The sequence below is a fragment of the Corythoichthys intestinalis genome, chromosome 1 (genome assembly GCF_030265065.1).
Source record: "Corythoichthys intestinalis isolate RoL2023-P3 chromosome 1, ASM3026506v1, whole genome shotgun sequence".
Classification (NCBI taxonomy): Eukaryota; Metazoa; Chordata; class Actinopteri; order Syngnathiformes; family Syngnathidae; genus Corythoichthys; species Corythoichthys intestinalis.
Genome location: NC_080395.1, coordinates 49,974,297 through 49,995,000, shown reverse-complemented (window position 1 = coordinate 49,995,000; position 20,704 = coordinate 49,974,297). Strand labels below are relative to the sequence as shown.

At 39.9% G+C, this 20,704-nt stretch overlaps 1 protein-coding gene across 4 annotated transcripts in view; it reads left to right on the top strand.

Annotated features, from left to right (window-relative positions):
* Positions 1 to 18,411, top strand: part of homer2 (homer scaffold protein 2) — a 67,481-nt gene extending 49,070 nt beyond the window's left edge. For 3 of the 4 annotated variants that reach the window (XM_057837124.1, XM_057837113.1, XM_057837104.1), the window contains exons 6-9: positions 84 to 240; positions 310 to 420; positions 5,967 to 6,047; positions 13,896 to 18,411. In XM_057837124.1, coding sequence (XP_057693107.1) covers positions 84 to 240; positions 310 to 420; positions 5,967 to 6,047; positions 13,896 to 14,084 — 538 coding nt within the window. In that variant the 3' untranslated portion in view covers positions 14,085 to 18,411. The remainder of the gene's footprint in view (positions 1 to 83; positions 241 to 309; positions 421 to 5,966; positions 6,048 to 13,895) is intronic. The other variant, XM_057837118.1, reaches the window with a different exon arrangement.
* The last annotated feature ends 2,293 nt before the right edge of the window (positions 18,412 to 20,704 follow it).

Genomic DNA, 20,704 nt, shown 5'->3' with positions numbered 1-20,704 from the left:
GGTCGCCCATTTAAATATGACTCCATTAAGGGAATAATTTAGTTTCATGGTTTTCTCCTTTCTTAATGTTCCTGCTGGAGCAGCAACAGCAACGCCAAGAACTTGGAAACTGAGCTGCAGACGTTAAGAGAGAATAATGCCAGGCTGGTTGACGCGCTGCAGGAGTCCTCTGCTAATGTCGAGAGCTGGAAGAAACAACTCAGCGCTTCCAAGGAGGAGAGTGACACGCTCAGGGCGAAGGTAACATCCACAACTATCACAAAGTTCTTCCCACGTGAACTGATGACATTCTCGCCGATGTGCATTTAGATCGCCGACCTGGAGGTTCAGTGTAACGAGGCCAGTCAAGAGAAGCAGCGAAACGCTCAACTGGGTGTACGCGTGCAGGAGTTGGAGGCCGAGCTGAACGACAAAGAGCAGGTGAGCGCGGATGAAATTCCTTGTCACACTAAGTTGCAGTCTCGCTCCCTCAGGAGGTCATTAGATGGTGAAGACTGTCTCGGGAATTTGTTCTTGTCCTGTCCAAGCTTTAGAATCACTTCATTTGTCATCATCAATGTATTTTTCCTACTGCAGTTAAATACAGTGCTACCTTGACTTAGTAGCATCCCAATTTACCAATTTTTAGAACTTCATGTAAGAGCGGCTGATACGTGAAGTGTAGATAAAAAGTCAAATGAAGTTCACTTTGCAGTTAATTCTGAAATTCCCTATCACTTCGTGAATAGTGCATATCAGATCTTATTTCATAAAAGATCAGAGGATGATTGACCAGTAAGAAGCTGCAGTGTTTCCAGCCATGATGCGCCAACACTGACCCACAGGAGTGCGTTTGAAATGCTAGTGAGGGAGCAGATGGCCCGCAGAAGCTCATCTGCCCGGTGACTCGCTTCTCCTAGAAACACATGCACACACACCGTTTCCTGGGGTGGTGGGCACACACCGGCCAGTCACGAAGTAGCTCACACAAACTGCTGCAGGTGATTACAAATGCCAGATTATCATCACTATTGATCTGTTATCAAGCGTTTTTCGTAAAGCAGCGATGGATAGCAAGTTTCAGGGTAAGCCTGTCGCGATATGCAATAAGTCAATTTATTGCACGGTAAATAAAAATAAGGGCGGTATTTTCATGGCTGCGATTTATCACCGCGTGCGTGCATGCATACATTTGTGCATTCGTGTGTTTGCGTGTGCTTAGTGCACTCGACACACGTGCGTGTTCATGGCATATGAGACTCCAGTCCTTTCACAGATGTTAGTTGGTCATCAACACGCCGTAGAATTAAAGTTAAGACAGACATACAAAATATGGAAACACATCTATACTAAACATTGTAAAACATTAACATTGCTACATTGAGGCTAATGGAAAAAAGACAATGTACTAAGTAGGGCTGGGCGATATGGCCTTAAACATGTATCACGATAAATTGAGCAGATTTATCTCGATAACGATAAATGACGATAAATTCGCCCAAGCGTACTGTTATATAATTTGAAAATCTGAATCAATGCATGAAATACAGATTAACTGTTTCTTGTTGATTTATTTACCAGCATTCAATTTCATATACTGTATTTAACAATTGTACATGCAGTCTAAACATTAAGTTTATAAAAATGTATTGTAAGCAATAAGAATTCAAGTATGAACATTTATAACAGCGTGTATGACTTGAACAAAAAAAAGTTTACACTCAGTTGACTGCTTGTTTAAAAGCCATTGAAACATATCTAAATAGGTTGTCATGCTTAAGTGATGCATTAAGGTCACTCAATGCAGCTGGTAATCTCTCGTCTCTACAATTCCTGTGCTTCTGCTGAAAATGAAGAAAACTTTAGCTGTACCTGAATTGCTGCGTGCCGGTCTGACACCTACTGAGATTGCAGCAAATCTGAGAATATCCAGATGTGCAGTCTACAAAGTTAAAAAGAAGCTGAAAGATATTGGAACAGCCTCACGAAAACCTGGGTCTGGAAGTGCCGATCTGTGCGGACCAAAAAAATTGATTGTCAAGGTGACATGTGGCTACCCCAGAGTCCAGATCTCAATCCCCTGGATTATAGCATATGGGCAACTGTGGAGGACAGTGCCTGTAAGAAGTAAGCCTGTCGCAATATGCAATAATTCCATTTATCGCATGATAAATAAAAATGAAGGCAGTAATTTTTCTGTTGCGATTTATCGCCTCGCGTGCACGTGCGTGCGCGCGTGTGGCAGACGTGCTGTTAAAAGTTCGGATTCCTTGTTACGAGCTGCGCAAAATGCGTCTTCGTTCCAGGTCCGGCAAAAAATAGCGCTGGAGCCAATCGTTCCCATTATATCCTATTGTTCAACGTATACCGGCCGCGTCAGTGCTTCGGATTGACTGCGGACCATCTCCGGCCGGTGTTGTTGACGTGTGGGCGCTCCTGTCAGGGGTGACATTTCACGCGGGGGCGGCTATTTTTCGGCACAACGCCGGATATTTACAACAAAGTCCGCCAAACATTGTTACCGACTTGGCTGCTACAAACAACCTCGCTTTGACAACGGAAATGATGAACATTGAGTGGCAAATTAAGAGCGCTGTGCTTCAAACTCGTCCTGTTTATGAAAGTCGATTGTCATATGCTGGTGTTGTGCAGTAATGAGCAGACGTGACTTCAGCGGCATTTGCTAACTTTTTTAATGCGCGCACACACTAGATATCATGAAATAGCAAACTAGATGTGCTACGTCCCATGCCATTGGCTACGTGAGCCCAGAGTGATTATGGGACATGTAGTCCATATACTACATGGATGAATTCTAAACTGTCATGACTGAATGGAAGTTAAGAAGGCCAAATCAATCCATACCAGTGACTATAGATAATGTTGCAAATTTTGTTAATTCAGTACGTGACACAGATGGATTCGGACCATAAATAGGATGTCTTGCTCATGTAGTAAACCTAGCTGCTAAGAGAGCTGTAGCAATCAACAGTGTGCCCAGCCTCACTTTACAAACAGTAAAAATTGTTCTCAGCACATTTATACAAAACTTTTTCAGATCAGCAAGACGTAAGCACATAAATATTATGCACTAAAATGCTTGTTTATATGATGCCAATTTAATTTTTGCTCGTTAGCAACATTAAATGTATTGAATCGGATCGAAAATTGTGTCCCCCGTATCGAAAATCGTACCGAACCGTGACTTAACTGTATTGTTGCATCCCTGTGGAACACCATTGCAGAAGCTATGAGGGGAAAGGATTTCATTTGCCGAAATGCTTAAGTTATTAAGTGCAATTTTATTTTATTTTTTCTTGAAAAACACATTTTATTTATGCTGTGTTTCTGTGCGGTATTAATATTGTTCTTTTACTTAAGAGGCATGGTCTATTGTTTATAGTTGTGATTTCTTAAAAAGTATTTTTGGATTTAAGAGTAAATATTGCGTTTAAATGGGTGTGCTTGATCTATTAATATATACTGTATTCTCACTGTGTTATTGTAAATTGTTTTTAAAAAAAATTGGGGGGGCGCAATAATATCGCATATTGCAATAATTTATGAGATAAATTATCGCACACAAAAATTTGTTATCGCGACAGGCCTAGTAAGAAGCCACAAACTTCTGTGGCAGCCTTGGAGAGGTCCATTGTTAGATCTTGGGAAAAGATGACAGCATCCTACATAAAGAAGCGTTCCGCAGGCACCTGGAGGCTGTTGTGACACTTAAGGGAGGACACATTGAAAAATAGAGTGTACTGTACATGTTCTTTACAATAATGTATAATTTGTGATTAAATTCTAATTCTAAGATGAATAAACATGGCATTTAAGTTGTATTATGGCAGTGTAAACTTTTTTTTGGGTCACCCTGTACTGCTTTAAGATGGTGGTTGTTTACTAATGCCGCCGAGTCTGTCATTTCGCATCTCGTTCTTTATACATGATATTTACCGTAGCATTATGTGGACGTAGTTTGTGAAAGCTGTCGGTCGCAGTCAGGTATTGTTTTTTTTTTTTTTTTTTTTTTTTTTTTTTTTATCTAGCGGCATGAGTTCAGCACGATGTTTACTCTCGGCCCCTTCCTCATTGCATTCCAAAGACCGCGCTGACTGTCTAGTTCCACTCTACTTGGAATATTTCAATTATCGGAATTTGGATGTTTATGAATCGTTCTTGAATCTTCCACGGCCGAATCGCGAGTAATCTGATTTGGAAATTTCGCACACCTCTACTAACCACTTTAGCCTGTTATAAAACATTAGTAGTCTTCTCCAAAGTGTAAAATTGCATTTAAAAAGTGACATTTCCAACATGAAAAATCGCTGGTTAACAGCATTTGCAGACGAAAAAATGAAAAAAACCTTTTACTGACACAACATGCATGACGTAAAGAGGAGTGCGCTTTTTTTTCCGGAGTGTAAAGTTAGCAGTTTAGCGAACGTATTTTCGGGGTAAATTTCAAAATAAAAGCACATCATATTCAACATATAAATAACAATTTCGGGAGCTAATCCCACATACTTCAGATTCCACACTAAGAATAGCTTTGAAATGATAACCTTTATGAAATATCTGATTGGCAATGAGTATTTTGGCTTCAAATTTGCTAACTTGTGCACTTTGCAGGACAAAATGACAGTCGTTATGGATCAAATACTGTGTAAACACTTTTGATGGACTCCAATTGGCAGAGAACAAAAATGGCATTGGGTTTCTCATCTATTTCATATTCTGCACTTACAGTAGCTAGCTTTCAAATGACTCGTTATGCATTGTGTGTGTGTGTGTGTGTGTGTTCTTTTTTTAAATATTATTTTTAATATAGTTTGTGTTCTATTTAATAACAATTTATTGCATTTGAATAGGTGATTTATTAGGATGTATTGTCACTACATTAGTGGTTGAATTGATTTTAAAAAATTGACAATAATATCGCATATCGGCAATAATGTATGAGACAATATTTCGCCTACTAAGATTTGTTATCGCGAGAGGCCTATTTCAGGGCGGATTGTTTACAGAAAGTACATGAAATATGCCAAGAGGTCGTTTTTCCTTTTTTAACTTTTTTAAGATTTTAAAGGCACATTTTGACTTGTTGGTTGCTATTGGTGGTGCATTTTGACTGGGAATATTAATTTGTCCCAGTCAAAACGGATTACACGTCTAATACCGTCAATGGCACTGCACGATGAGCATTTAGCAGTTAAAGTAAATTTAACATGTATCGTGAGTTAAATAATATGGGGTGCAAGAGGCAAAATCGACTTTAAAGTGTTATTGGGGTCATACCAGAGTGTGTATCTGTATTTTAAATCCATTTTAGTTTTCTTAATTTAGTTTTTTTTTGTTTTCATTTTATTAATTCATTAATAAACTACTTCATTAAAAAATATATTTACAAAATTTGAGTAAAAAAAGTTATATTTGAAATTTTATTTAAATATATAAAGGGTTAAGCGCTAAGTCAGGGGTCCCCAAACTACGGCCCGACTCCACATTTGGTCGAGCTGAATTTTTTTTTTTCTCAATAGTGTTATTTATTTCCTGACCTTTTTCTGTGAAGAACTCAGAGAGGGTTATTTGGTTATTATCTATTTAATTAATAGTGTTATTATTATTTATTATTATTATATTGAATTATATTTTTTATTGTATTTACTTTTGTTCCATGAAGAATCCAGAAAGGGTTATTTGATTGTGGCTTTCTGAAAAACAATAACTTTTTACATTTAGGCACTCCTGCAATCGTCACACTTTTTCTGTTACAAACTGACCCGGCCCCTCATCAGAGAAGGGAAAAGTTATGTGGCCCTCACAGGAAAAAGTTTGGGGACCCCTGTGCTACGTACTATACATTTGAATTATATAAGCGCTTTTCACAGATGCACAAAATACTTTTCATAATAAACTCAACAAAAATATAAAGTGGTTATCATGCACTATACTGTACATGTCTGTTTTTTTTCATCTTAATGCAGGAGCTGGAAAATTTGAGGAAGCAGGCAGAGACCATTCCTATACTAATGGCCGAATGCGAGAGCGTCACTTCCAAACTACAGGTAAAGATTAAGATCTCAACTGTGTAAAAAGGCATTTGCAACTACGAAATGTTGTATTTGCATCGGATTTTAGGTGTGTGGTTGGTCCACAAAGCCCCGCCTACCCCTTTCCATCACCATTTTTTTTCTAAACAAAGGAGCACCTGTTCTTAAAACCAGTAGTGCAAGAGTGTGCGTGCCAGGTGTGACATCACGGCACCTGTGGCCGCACTCCAAGTCAAAGTTGGAAATAAACCCGAGCGACACTATGAGCCGCTGCCGCCTCTTGGGCTGGCCGGGCGGGCGGAATGAAAACAACAATGACATGCGCTGGAGTTCCTCAACTGGATGAACAACAACAAAGAGTTAGAGCTGTCTCCTCCGCTCCAATGGCTTCTAAAATGACAACGTTTTATTCCTCTAATACTTGTCTACAGCTGATTTTTTTTTAAATTGAATTCCTCGCCCATTTTAAACATGCCTGTGTTTGCACTTGTGTGTCTCTCCTGTCCTCAAACGTGACACCGCCAGGGCAGATAAAGTTTCAGGAGCCAACTGGATCTCTCAGCCATGTGGGTGCAGCACCTATTTAGCACTCCTATTTTAAACTCCTCCCTTCATTGGTATCTTTGGCATTAAAGTGTTGCCTGAATGTCTGGACTTCACCTTCCCCTCACAGAAATACTTAAATAAACAAGGGATGGAGCACCATTTAACAGATTTATTAATTAGAGACTTTGCAATTCAAATATTTTGATTATAGCATTGTATTCGCATAATTGTGGGGAATAGTATTATGCGAATATATATATATATATATATATATATATATATATATATATATATATAATTTTTTTTTTTAAGATTTAAATAGATCTTTGAGAACAAATGACCCAAATATTCACAGGGGTGAATACTGTTAACACTTAACAAATGCACTTAATCAAATTAACATTAAAAAAAAAAGAAAGAAAGAAAAAAAAAATCATAAAAATTAAATTCCTCTTACTTTTGGTAAGTGTATCTCATAATACAATGTGGACACCTGTGGTGTATAATCTGGTGATGCTTATTTATGAACAAATACAAATTTTATTGTAAAATTTAGTGGGTGCCCCTTATTGTCCCCCCCCAAAAAAATCAGTCATTATTTCATCATTTAAAGCCTCTCTATTTCTCCAAACTGTCCTGACTTCAACGTAAAGCACTGACAAGACTTAATTTCAGTCAGCAACTCATTGGTATTTGAATTCCTCTTTCCCCATAGAAATTCATGGATATACCATGAACTCATTGACTGCCATTGACACTGATATTTTTCACATGGATTGGACATCTATCCCCATCAATGGCACTGAAACATGATCATTCACTGATTGACCTCCAGGTTCAACTCGATTGGACATCTATCATAGCCACTGAAAGAATCTATTTCACCCCAAAACATGTAAATGTAACAGGCAGGGATATTAATAATAATTAATATTGGAGAGTTAGGGCAAGAGACAGCCCACGTGTATGACTTGTATAATTATTTACACATTATACACACATACACACACCTTCTCTCAACAGTCACCAGAGAGAAAAAACACCAAAGGCTGTATTATGAACATTTATTTTGAACAGATGTTTACAATGACCAAAGACTTTACAAAAGCCCGCTAATAGAGAGAAAACTATTTAGCCGTCTTGGCATGCTAACTAGCCACGTTAACAAGCTTACGTTATAGTATTTGTTTTACCATCGCTAGACACACGAAACACGCTATATGAAGTCGTATCTGGTGGGAAACGTTCATGACATTTACTTACCTTAAATTTTGTGTAAAGTGACGGATGATGGTCACGTAAATGTGAAATCATGTTGGAGGTGTTGCCTGCACGTCGGCTGTCCTTTCTCCTTTAAGCCGCGGCCATCTGTTTCTTTTTGGGAGACGAAATACTCCTATACTAGACTAGACTTTTTTGAGGGGGTTTTGAAAAAGCTCAGGTGGAGTTTTGACAGCGACAGCAGTGTAAATGACACAAAGGACAGAGCAACAACCGGAGGGGGAGGGATGAGCGCTGCCGCTCCAAGCCATTCTCGCCTGCATTATTGGGACATAGAAAATGGCTAATACGTAATGCGGTATGACAGAAAATTTTTGTGGTTTTGAAAAGGTGATGTTTTCATACCACGGTAAACCTTAAAATCGGTAACCTGCACATGCTTAATGTGAATTATTTTTAAACAATAATAACATAGAAAAAGGTTGTCACGCTGCTGAGAACAGCCTCTCACTTACACAATGAGTTGCCGCAGCTTACTTATGCAAGTGTAACAATGATTGTGACACAGGTGTGTCTTTGATTGTATTGCTCCCAAGCTTCTCCGGCAAGATTAAATCTACAAACCTGTCAATCATCATTAACTTTAAGTACCAAACGCAAGCTGGACAATTTGGCTGCATTGCTTAGCAGGAGGGAGAGTGAGAGGCTGTGGCACTCTATGACCATGAAGCAGAAAAACATATGGGGCATTTTACATGGCGTCTCTGCGACACCAAAACTCACTAACTGTGTTGCGGAATGGCCTCGCCCTCATATGGTGTCGGCGAAAACGAAAGGCGAAGACGCAAACCATTGAAATCGGGGCTCCAAAGTGAAAGGATTCGATTGTGGGGGCTTGGGGGGGGGGCTTGCTCCGCATCCATATCAATGGAAAGCTCCCACGCCGATAAAGGCACTCGCACACACCACATTGGGCGTGCGCAGCGGGGCTTCTAAACATTAAAAATGGCAAATATAATATATTTTATATATTTTTTTTTTATTTAAATATGTTGAACGCTTCCATTTTTGTGCCTTTTGGAGCAAAACAAAAATGCCATTGCTTGGTGTCGGCGGGGATGTTGTCAAAGTGCATCATTGGCTGTAGCCTTGTAAATCTGCACTGCACCCTAGGGCCTGGCATGAATACTACATCATTTTCACGTGGAATTGCGACATTGTTCAATGAAGACAGAACCATATAAATGCAAATTTGAAATTTTTCGTACTCTCGGAGAATCACCATATAAACGGCCCCTATACTTGTTAAATTTGAAACCCGATCCTTTTCACCCGATTCCGATCCTTTGAAAAATGGCGCAATCTGCCCGATCTCAGATCATGTGATCGGATTGGGACATCTGTAGAAACTAATCTTTGTATTCACAAAACGCTCATTTTCTCCAGTGCTTTTGGAAAAACTTAACACATATCTTAGACTTACTCTCATATTGTAGTCACAATGTATTTGTTGGTACCTCTCTGTTATGAAAGAAAAAATGGCCACTGAAATCACTTGAAACTTTCCAAAGTAACAGCAAATAAAACATTTTTTTAAATGAAAGCAAATTTATGCCCAGGTCTGTTTAATTATGTTAAATGTCAATTCAAAAGTAACGGCTAATTTTGATTAATTTTCTCAACTTTATTTTTACGTTTGTAAGTTTCAAGTGATTTCAGTGACCTTTTGTTTTTTCCACGATCCACGGATTGAAGGACTTATAGTGCTTAAAAGATAAACGTTATTATGAGTTAAAATAATTTGATATTGAAACCCCTCTTGATGTTGTTCGTTTTTATACAATTTGTAAAATTAGATTAACTAGTAGGTCACTATTGTTGTTGACGTTGCAGGGCAGTGAGGTCACATGGTTACGCTGCCGGGCTTCCAGAGTAAGACTCTAGCGACATAATTATCATCTGTTCAACCTTTTCATTTTGAACCCGAGAAGAAAATAATGAGCATGGCAGCACTGTCAATATTTCACAAAACAAGCAGCAAAAGCAAAATGAAGAGGAAAGACTGGATGAGATGAGAATAGAGGGGGAAAAAAATGGATTTCTGCCAAAATGTGTTACATCGGCGAAATGTCCTACAAAAGGCGAATTTGACACCCAAAGTACTACCGTGCGCTTTCAGCTTTTGTTTAGATGCATACAGACAGAACATATAAGGATGCCTTAAGAAAATACTTAGTAACATCAAATAAGGGTGGTTTAAATATGCTACGTGACTAATGTGGTCAACAGATTAAGAAAACACAACGCTTAAAGCAGTGCTTCTCAATTATTTTCTGTTACGCCCCCCCAAGGAAGACGTAAATGTTTCGCGCCCCCCCCCCAACTCTCTGCCGCCACTGTAAATAGTATCATTCGTCTATATTACTATTATAAGTACGCCTCAGCCTAACATTGTGTCCTTTTTTTTCTATTAAAGAAAAAAAGTAACATAGATCAACTTATAATAAAGTATAACTTTTTTAACATTGTGTTGCTTGTAACAGAAAAGACAATGCGCATCAATTTGCCTGAAGTTAAAAAAAAAAAAAAAAAAAAAAACTCACATCCAAACTGTAAAAATACACTCAAGGTACATTTTTGACCATTTGATACTGAAAAATAAAATGTAATAAAATCAGTAAATAATAACAAATTCAAATTGATTAGAAACATTTACTCTTCAGGACAACATGCCAAAAAATTTGACCGAAAAAAAACAAAACTGAATAGAAGGGGGGAAAAAGGTCTCTGGACAGAAGGAAAGTTTTTATTTTCGCTGATTCACCACAGTGCTCACTGGTTTACTGATATAACACTGACAAAGCGGGACGATTGTGACAATTGGCAATATTCGGCACATTTTCGCTGAAAAACGTGGCGTCTTAACTGATTTGGCTTCTCCGCTATAATCATTTTTAGACTCAGTAAACAGTGGTCTTTCCTCATTTCCCACTATATTAAAAGTCAAAGGCAAACGGCCCGAAAAAAGCGCATTCTCGGCGGCCGAGGGAGAACCGTAGGTGAGGGCGGTGGTCGTGACGATCCCAAGCCGAAAACAGCACTTCTCGGCCGGACACGTGAGAAAGACAGTGGGTCGCTGCGTGAGTCCAGCTCTGCATGAGTCTCTTCCGTGTGCTCTTGCTTACTTCAAAAATACTGCACGCACTTTGAAAATGAGAGCGCCACTGCCACCCACGGAGTGGATGTGCAAGTACACTTTATTCTAGTACGGCAAAAAAAAAAAAAAAAAAAGCATGTTCCCCGAGGTCACTCGCGCCCCCCCTGGCATCGCTCTGCGCCCCCCTGGGGGGGCGCGCCCCACCATTTGAGAAGTACTGGCTTAAAGGTATGGTAGGTAAACACATGCAAAAAGTATTTTGAGGCAATGAAAAGGTAACAAAAGATTCAATAAAAACACAAATAGTAAGTACTCGCTGCTTTTAACCAATGAGCGCATGTGTTGGCTGTCTCACCGCGTAGAAGGAATTGCAGTAACCCGGTAGTATTCTTCGAGTGACATTGACAATCTACGTCAGGGGTGTCAAACTCAAATTCAAAGTGGGCCAAAATTTTAAATTGAACAAAGCCGCGGGCCAAGGTTGAACAAATGAACCTTTTAATATGGAACCAAAAAAGTTTTGATTTAACAGGGTAACACAGTGACAGCTGTAGTTTGAGGTCGCAGTGAGGAAGAGGAACGTGGGTACGGAGTCCACCGGGGGTTTTAGCCGAAGGAGTGTGCACGAAGACAGATCACATACTTCTTAATACATCCATGCCCGCTACCATAGACCAGTGGTTCTTAATAAAGATGTCCCGATCAATCGGGATGCTGACCGACTGGGTCCGATCACGTCATTTTCAAAGTATCGGAATCGGCAAAAAAATATCGGACATGCCTTTTTTAATATGTATATATATACTGGACTGTCTCAGAAAATTAGAATACACAATATTCTAATTTTCTGAGACAGTCCTGTACATTAATCCACCATTTAAAGCAGGGGTGTCCAAACTTTTTGCAAAGGGGACCAGATTTGGCGTGGTAAAAATGTGGGGGGCCGACCTTGGCTGACGTCCTTTACATAGAACAATATACAGGACTGTCTCAGAAAATTAGAATATTGTGTATTCTAATTTTCTGAGACAGTCCAGTATATATATATATATATATATATTTTTTTTTTTTTAATTAAACCGTTTTCTAATTGTATTTAACGCGTTAACGGCGGTAATTAATTTTTTAAAAGAATAATCACGTTAAAATATTTAACGCAATTAACGCATGCGCTGCACGACCCACTCAAGCATTGTCGCATTCAATCTATAATGGCGCCGTTTTACCTATATAAAGCGTAAAATGAGTAGAGAGAATTTTGGCAGCCTTTGCAGCCTTTTTTTAATTGGTTAAAGCCTTACAATCCCTCTCTCAACAATTACAAATATCGTGGGAAGCAATGTGGGGAAGAAAGGTAGTAGTTGATCGTTTTGTTAACACCCTATGTTATTTCCCAACTCAGAGAAGATATATCAATTGGTGCCACTACGCACAGTCATGGTTAACTTCCCATCATGCATTTGGGCAGAACAGTTAAATGGCTACAGTATCATTTACTGAAAGCTCAACAAATACACTAGATGGCAATATTTAGTCAAAATATACAAAGTCAAATTTATCCTTTAAGAATTACAAGTCTTTCTATTCGTGGATCCCTCTCACAGAAAGAATGTTAATAATGTAAATGCCATCTTATGTACTGTATGTTGAATGTATATATTCGTCCGAGTTTTATTCATTTTTTTCTTAATGCATTGCCAAAATGTATATGATCGGGAAAAATTGCGGGGAATGATTGGAATTGAATCGGGAGCAAAAAAAAAAGCAGTCGGATCGGGAAATATCGGGATCGGCAGATACTCAAACTAAAACGATCGGGATCGGATCGGGAGCAAAAAAACATGATCGGAACAACCCTAGTTCTTAACCTTGCTAAATGTACCAAACCCCACAAGTTTCACATGCAGAGTCACCGAACCCTTCGGAATTAGATAATAAAGCTTTTTTTTTTCCAAATTCAAAACTAATATATTTAAGCTTGCAATCTAATAATTTAGCAAATTCACGTTCAAAATTCTTTTCATTTTGACAGCATGTTTTATAAACGGGTCAAAATTTGCGACTACGCTGCCCATTGGTCTATTGTATTCCCTCATACCAAGTGCGAGTCAACCTTCCGCTAAACTAACCAGTTCCTCATCCCATCAGATTGAGGACTAGCAGTTAATAGAATGGATTAAGCCTGTAAATTGGGAGCAAACAGTCCAAAACCTGGTCTAAAAAGCCACTTTGCCAAGATCTATTCAGTGTACGAAAATAGGGCTCTGCGTTTCTTTACCTTCACCCTTAGACTTTCTCACGGAATCCCTGGGGTTCGATCGAACCCAGGTTAAGAACCACTGCCATAGACGCTACTGACACAGAGGAGGGGGCGTGTCTGCCCCTGTCACGTTGTTTTGACACGCCAAAACAACAGCAGAGCATCATGGGATTTGTAGTATAAGCGGTGAATGTGGCATTACAGCGCTACCGCCGAGTAATACCGGCGGGCCAGCTCTAATATTAATTTGAAATTGCCAAATATAATTACACTGCGGGCCAGAGTTTGTCACCTATGATCTACGTCATCACCCCGAGCATCCGTTGCGCGCTTAAAACATGGCGCCCTCCGTAGGTCAAAAACATGTACTAAATATTATAGATTTTTAAATCAATGGCAATATTTTGTGTGTTTCTAATAACATATTTTAGTAAGAGATTAATTGTCTCTTATTAGAGTCTGAGGTTCCCTTTAATAGAGGGCTGCCAACAATTTTTCAACTTGTGTACAGTCATCCGTCAAATTGTTAAAAAATGGCTGTCAATATGGGATTGGCAGCTCTGAAATTGAATCAAAGATCAAATTCACGTCATAAATTTGAGTTCATCTGTCTTTGTGGATGTGAAAGTGTTACGGTATGTGCCAGTCCAACACTCATTTCTTTACTCTTCCTTCCCAGTCCGCAGAGATAAAGAACCGAGAGTTGGAAGGGAGGATCGACGTCCTCCACTTGGACGTGGACGAAAGTCGCCAGAAGCAAGGCAACATCAAGGGCGAGCTGAAGAAGTTCATGGACGTCCTGGACGTGAAGCTGGACGAGCTGCACGAGTTCCGACGGGGTCTGTCCCGGCTGGGAGCTGACAACTAGAGCCCGCCGGGTCATCGTTTTACGTTTTCTGAGCACAAACTACGCGATGCCCGCTCGCGGACTGTGAAGACATACTCGGGAGGAGGATTGGCGTGCGCTGTCACGTGACCTCACCTTTTGTGTGCAACCCAATCAAGAGTCATACTTTGAAGCTTATTTTTGTGGGAGGGGGGCTGGTGGTGGGTTCATTGTTAAGGGCTACATGCAACAACACAAATGCCATTGAGCGTCACACAAGTAATAATTGGTGGTATGACGCCCCCCACCCCTTCTTGGCAATCCATAGGCTGTCTCAGGTGTGTCACTCTGATGACGCGCACATACGAGAATAACGGCCGTAACACTAAGTGCCTCTGGAGGGCTTTTTGGTCCTTCCGGCTAGGACAAACGGCCCAGCATAAAAAGCATCACTATTCTGCTAACCAATGAAAGAAAACGGGTCAAAGTCAGACAGAGATGGAAAGCTTTTGGAGCATTTGGGAGCCATTCCGCTGAAAGCAGACACGTGGTCAAAAACTGAAAAATACGTTTTTGACGAGCATTCCCATGAAGTTAAGATAAATTGGCAACCATCCATCGAATTAAAGGACTTCCGACCCTCATTTTGATCATTTATGTATAATTTGTGCCACCATTGTGCTGCCCATGGTATTGCATTTATCTTTTAAAAGCTTCTCAAAACAGATAAATTGAAATATTTTTTAATGGGTCTACTTACAAAGGCACATTTAAACAACTTTGAAACAAACCTTCAAGTGAAAGTTTCAGACGTGAGAGTTTATTTGCCAGTTTCTTTACAAACTACATTTGAAATCTATAGGGCGCCACATCTCATTTTTGACACTACAAGAAGTGTCTCCCTTCAGTGCGACGGCTCAAAATGATTCCACAGACCGACCGAAGTCACTGGCTGCCATTGAAGGCGATAGACATCCAATCCTTTTTGACTGGGAACTTCAAAATATCAACGTGGATTGGAAATATCCAGCTTTCAGTGACGGTGAATGAGTTCGACTTCATGTACAATGCCATAGAGACGTTAACTGTAATAAAAGTAGTGCAATTTTCCACTCAGTCTTCTAGAGCATTTCCATAGATTGGCACAACTGGTTTCTCAATAGCTTTTTTTTTCAGTCATCCAAAATTATTAGAAGCCAGTAAACTGGCTGACCTGTTGTGCGAATGTTGTGCGATCATTTTCATACAAGGCGGTTGATGTGCTTCCTTCCACTCAATTTTTTTTTTTTTTTTTTTTTTGCGTGGTGGTGCTGGTGATTTTTGGATGTAGTGCTGCGACACGGGCGAATAATTGAACAACAAGACTATGAAGGGATTTGTGGCTTTTGTCTCGACATTATTTATTTGGGTGCCTGTCTCCTGTGTCTTTCTAGTGCGAGTTCAGCAAAGTCAATCTACATGTAAGCCAATAGAAGAAATATACCAAACCTGTCTTTCAGAGCTGCTTTGTACAACAATCTATTTTTAAATATTTACAAAAAACAATTATATGTACTTGTAACTGTGTCATGAAACTGGATTTTAGTCATATGTAAAACCAAACATAAAATATGACCTTTTCTTTTGAACCAATGACTTCTGTACACACTTGAGGCTTTTCTTTATTGTACAATACTACTGATTGCTAAAATTTTGTTTCATGAAAAATTCGTCAAAGACATCCATAAGCTCTATGACTCAAGGATTTTTTTCCCTACATTTTCTATACAGTCATGGACGAAATTATTCGCACCCCTGGAATTTTTCCAGAAAATACAGCATTTCTCACCGAAATTAATGCAATTACATATGTTTTCAGTATGTGTTTATTTCTTGGATGTTTATTTCTTGGAAAAACAAAAAAGTTGGGGAAAAAAACCCAAAATTGACACAATTTTAGACAAAACTTTAAAAAAATAGGCTAGACAAAATTGTTGGCACCCTCACTTCAATATTTGGTTGCACATCCTTTGGGAGAAACAACAAAAACCAATCGCTTCCTATAACCATCAACAAATTCCGTGCACCTCTCCGATGGAGAAACACAAAAAAGTTGACGAGAAAAGCCAAAACCTACACAATTTTACACAGAATGCAAGAAATGGGCTGGACAAAATTGTTGGCACCTTCAAATCAATATTTGGTTGCGCATCCTTTAGAGCAGGGGTCCCCAACCTTTTTTGCACCACGGACCGGTGTGATTTGGGTCTTTTTTTTTCCACGGACCGGTGTTCTGTAAAATTTTGCACACTGATAAAATTTTGCTCCCAAAGCTTTTGTTGCGGTGAAAAAAAGCCCTCTTTTATATTCAGTTGAACTCTCAATGTTATCCAACGGTGCTAAAAAACAATTTACATCATAAACATACTACATGTGCAACACGAAAACGGTGTAAATTAATGCTTAACGACATGGCGAAGTCGTTAAGTGAGAGAGTTGCGTGCAGTTGTTTTGTGCATCTAACATGGCAAACGTAAGTTAATATTCCTTTCCTTAACGTTTGTAGTGTGTACTTTGGAATTCGCGGTCATTTTTAAATTTACGCGCCTGACAAATTCGTCAGGACCCCGGCAATGTGCGGCAGAAAAATACAGCAAATATAAAATAACATTTGTTTTTAGCCCATCGTGTTAAGTGCAGGGAAAATACAACTCACCCGCTGAATCAGTGGGAGGCCTGAGCTTGTTTCATTCGTTTCAGTGCTCTCCTAGCGATGTCAGGATATTCCGAAATGACTTTAATCCAGAACCTCGGTAGAGTTGTTGTCTCAAATGTACGTTTAAGGTCGCCGTGATTTGCGATCTCTACAAGCTGATATTTCTGTTGCACAGACATGCTGGAATCACTCGGTTTATTCACATACGGGTCACGAATCCACTCCTTCGCAGTTCGTTGGTCTTTAGTGATTGGGAAGTAGCATGATTTTGTTTTCTTCGAGGTTGTAGGCTCATCTTCTGGCTCGTCAGGTTCCCTTTTCCCTATTAAAAAATCTGTCCAAAAAATGACTGTTTTTTAATCATTCTAGTGTGGGGGCTAATTATTTCTGGGAACAAATGTGATGGGCGACGATCTACGTCATACGTTATTATCGAGGCCAAGCGCACATAGATATACAAAAGAAGATGTACTGCTAACAGTCCAATCAATGCATTTCTATGACGACCTCCTATCCTGTAGTTGTATATCTAGAGTAGACAGGGATATTGGTGTGTTAAGCAGCACAGGCCAAAGTCAATCGGCCAGAACGCAGTCATTAATAAATTATTTATTGTTTCTGCGCAGCCCGGTCCCAAATGCGCCACGGACCGGTACCGGTCCGCTGCCCGGTCGTTGGGGACCCCTGCTTTAGAAGAAATAACAGAAAGCAATCACTTTCTATAACCATCGTTTCGTGCACCTCTCAGATGGAATTTTGGACCTCTCTTCTTTTGCGAACTGTTCTAGGTCTCTCAGATTTGAAGGGTGCCTTCTTGTAATAGTAATTTTGAGATCTCTCCATAGTGTCAAATATGTTTTAGATCCAGACTCATCGATGGCCATCTCAGAATTCTCCAGCGCTTAGTCTCCAACCATTTCTTGGTGCTATTCAAGGTATCTTTTGGGTCAATGTCCTGTTGGAACACCCATGACCTCTGACGCACACCCAATTTCCCAGCACTACACCCTACATTCCGGCCCAAAACATTTTGATAGTCTCCATATTTCATGACTTGCACACTGTCAAGGCACCCAGTGCCAGAAAAAAGAATGAGGCCTACAAAGAAACCACAGTGGATATAGTCAAACATGGTGGAGGTCCAATGATGTTTTGGGGTATTTTTGCTGCATTTGGCACCGGGTGACTTAACATGACTCCTTGTACTCTAGTCAAGGTACCCAGTGCTAGAGGCAGCAAAACAACCCTAAAACATTGTTAAACCTCCTCCATGTTTGACTTGGCACTGTGTTCTTTTCTTTGTAGGACTACTTCTTTTTTCTTGCACTGGGCACTGGTCTCCAACTATTTCTTGGTGCTATTTGAGGTATGTTTTGAGTCAATGTCCTGTTGGAACACCGATGAACTCTGACATATTTTCCTGACACTACACCCTACATTCCGGCCCAAAATATTTTGATAAGTCTCCATTTTTCATGACTTGCACACTGTCAAGGCACCCATTGCCAGAAAAAAGAATGAGGCCAACAAAGAAACCACAGTGGCTATAGTCAAACATGGTGGAGGTCCAATGATGTTTTGGGGTATTTTTGCTGCATTTAGCACCGGGTGCCTTAACAGTGTGCAAGGACTCATGAAATCTGGAGACTATCAAAATGTTTTGGGCCGCAATGTAGGATGTAGTATCAGAAAACTGGGTCCACGTCAGAGGTCATGGGTGGCCCAGCAGGACATTGACCCAAAACATACCTCAAATAGGACCAAGAAATTGTTGGAGACAAAGCGCTTGAGAAATCTGAGGTAGCCATCGATGTGTCCGGATCTAAATCCCATTGAACACTATGGAGCGATCTTAAAATATGCTGTTGCAAGAAGGCACCCTTCAAATCTGAGAGACCTGGAACGGTTCGCAAAAGAAGAAAGGTCCAAAATTCTATCTGAGACTTGCACAAGACTTGTTGATGGTTATAGGAAGTGATTGCTTTCTGTTATTTCTTCTAAAGGATGCGCAACCAAATATTGAGTTGAAGGTGCCAACAATTTTGCCAAGCCCCTTTTTTGGATTCTGTTTAAAATTGTGTACATTTGAGCTTTTCTCATTAGCTTTTTTGTGTTTTTCAAATGCAAATCCAAAAAATAAACACATTGAAAACATTTGTAATTGCGTTAATGTCTGAGAGAAACTATGTATTTTCTGCAGTGGTGCCTCCAGAAATTTTTCATAGGGGTGGCCAGATGGGGCCACTTAAAATCTTGGGGTGGCACACCAAAACTAAAAGCCATCATTTCAGGTTTTCATTATATTATTGCAGTAAAAAGGTCAGGGGAAAACTATCATAAAGACTTAAGGACACGGCTACTGATATACTTTGGTGTATTGTGTAATATTTGATGTTACTAATGATTTAATGTGCATAGTCCATAACTGTCCAGTCAACATTTTGAGTTCCACAACAATTCTGTTTTATTGTGTTATGTATATATTAGGCATAAGGTGTACATTTAACAAAACAAAATAATTACTGGGGAAAAGCAGGTGCTGGCAGATTTGCATTTGGGATGAAATGCATAACTGATGTTACAACAATCTAACGATATACTGGCAAGCGGGGTGGTCAGTGGGGTGGCCAACAAATTTATAGGGGTGGCCATGGCCACCCCTGGCCACCCCCTGGGGTGCCACTGATTTTCTGGCAAAAATCCAGGGGTGCCAATAATTTTGTCCATGACTGGATGTGTCATACCTGTCGGCTTTAAACACTCTCGACGCTACAGAACTTCAGATGTGATGGTAACATACCTTAATGCACACAAACCCCCAAGAAATGAGCAGGGATTTCCCATAATATTATGACGCAGTAAGAGAAAAGTCCCCAAATCATCCTTTTTCAGGACTGCAAAACACCAGCAAGGAATATCTGCAGTGGCGGATCGAGGACACGTTGCCATGGTAACGTCATTTTACTTGCTGCCTTTTTTGCCATTTATAAAAACAAATAATTGGAAAATAGTGTCAAGTATAATTTCTCACTTTTAAAAAAAATCCGGTCAGTGTATGCATTGGCTGTGCCTTATGTATGACTCCTAACCATAGAGAAGTCTATGTCCTCACTCAACAAACACCTCATTGGCTGCCACTGATGGCGACGTCCAATCCATTTGAACTGGAAGGGTTGCCAGTGAATGGTGTTTCAGTGCCATTGACGGAAATAGACGTCCAATCTTTTAACAGTGCAAATGGATTTGATGCTGATCACAGTATCCCCTGAGGAAAAATACAAGGATACCTTGCTCCACTGTGGATAAGTGTCAGTGAAACACCCACGACGACTCCCCGTTGCCATAGTAACGGGTTGCTCTCATGTTGACAGACATGGAGCCCGCTCTCCATCACCACCACCAGGAGGGGGCGTCTAAACCAATCATCGAGACATGTGAGATTGACAGCTGCTGTGCACTGTGCTCCCATTCGTCATTGAGTGGGTGCGACAAGTCATAGGTTTTCAACCCATTTGAGTATTTTAACTTTTACTGCCATTGACAGCTATGGACGTCAAATCTATTCTAACTGGGATAGCTAGGATTGAATAACAATGTTTCACTGCAATTGATGTATGGAGGTAGATTTGTGTCTTTATTATTCATTCAATCAAAATATATATTTTCTATTGATGACGATGCATGTCTAATCCATTATGACTGGGACGGATGGCAGCGATCGGTTGATTGCCGCCAGCAGGCCAATACCAGCCAATGAGTTATTCTTTGAGCTTGAGATTTACATATTAAGCTTTGCCCTAACTAGTAGGTCATCTAACATGTTAGCATTAGTGTTGTACCAATAACATACCATGATATCGATTCCGGTATCTGTGGTATGATAGGATCCTGATGAGGAGTGGGGACGTCTTGGTACCTCACGATAACGATGATCTGACGATACAGCGATACAACAATTATCGATTGG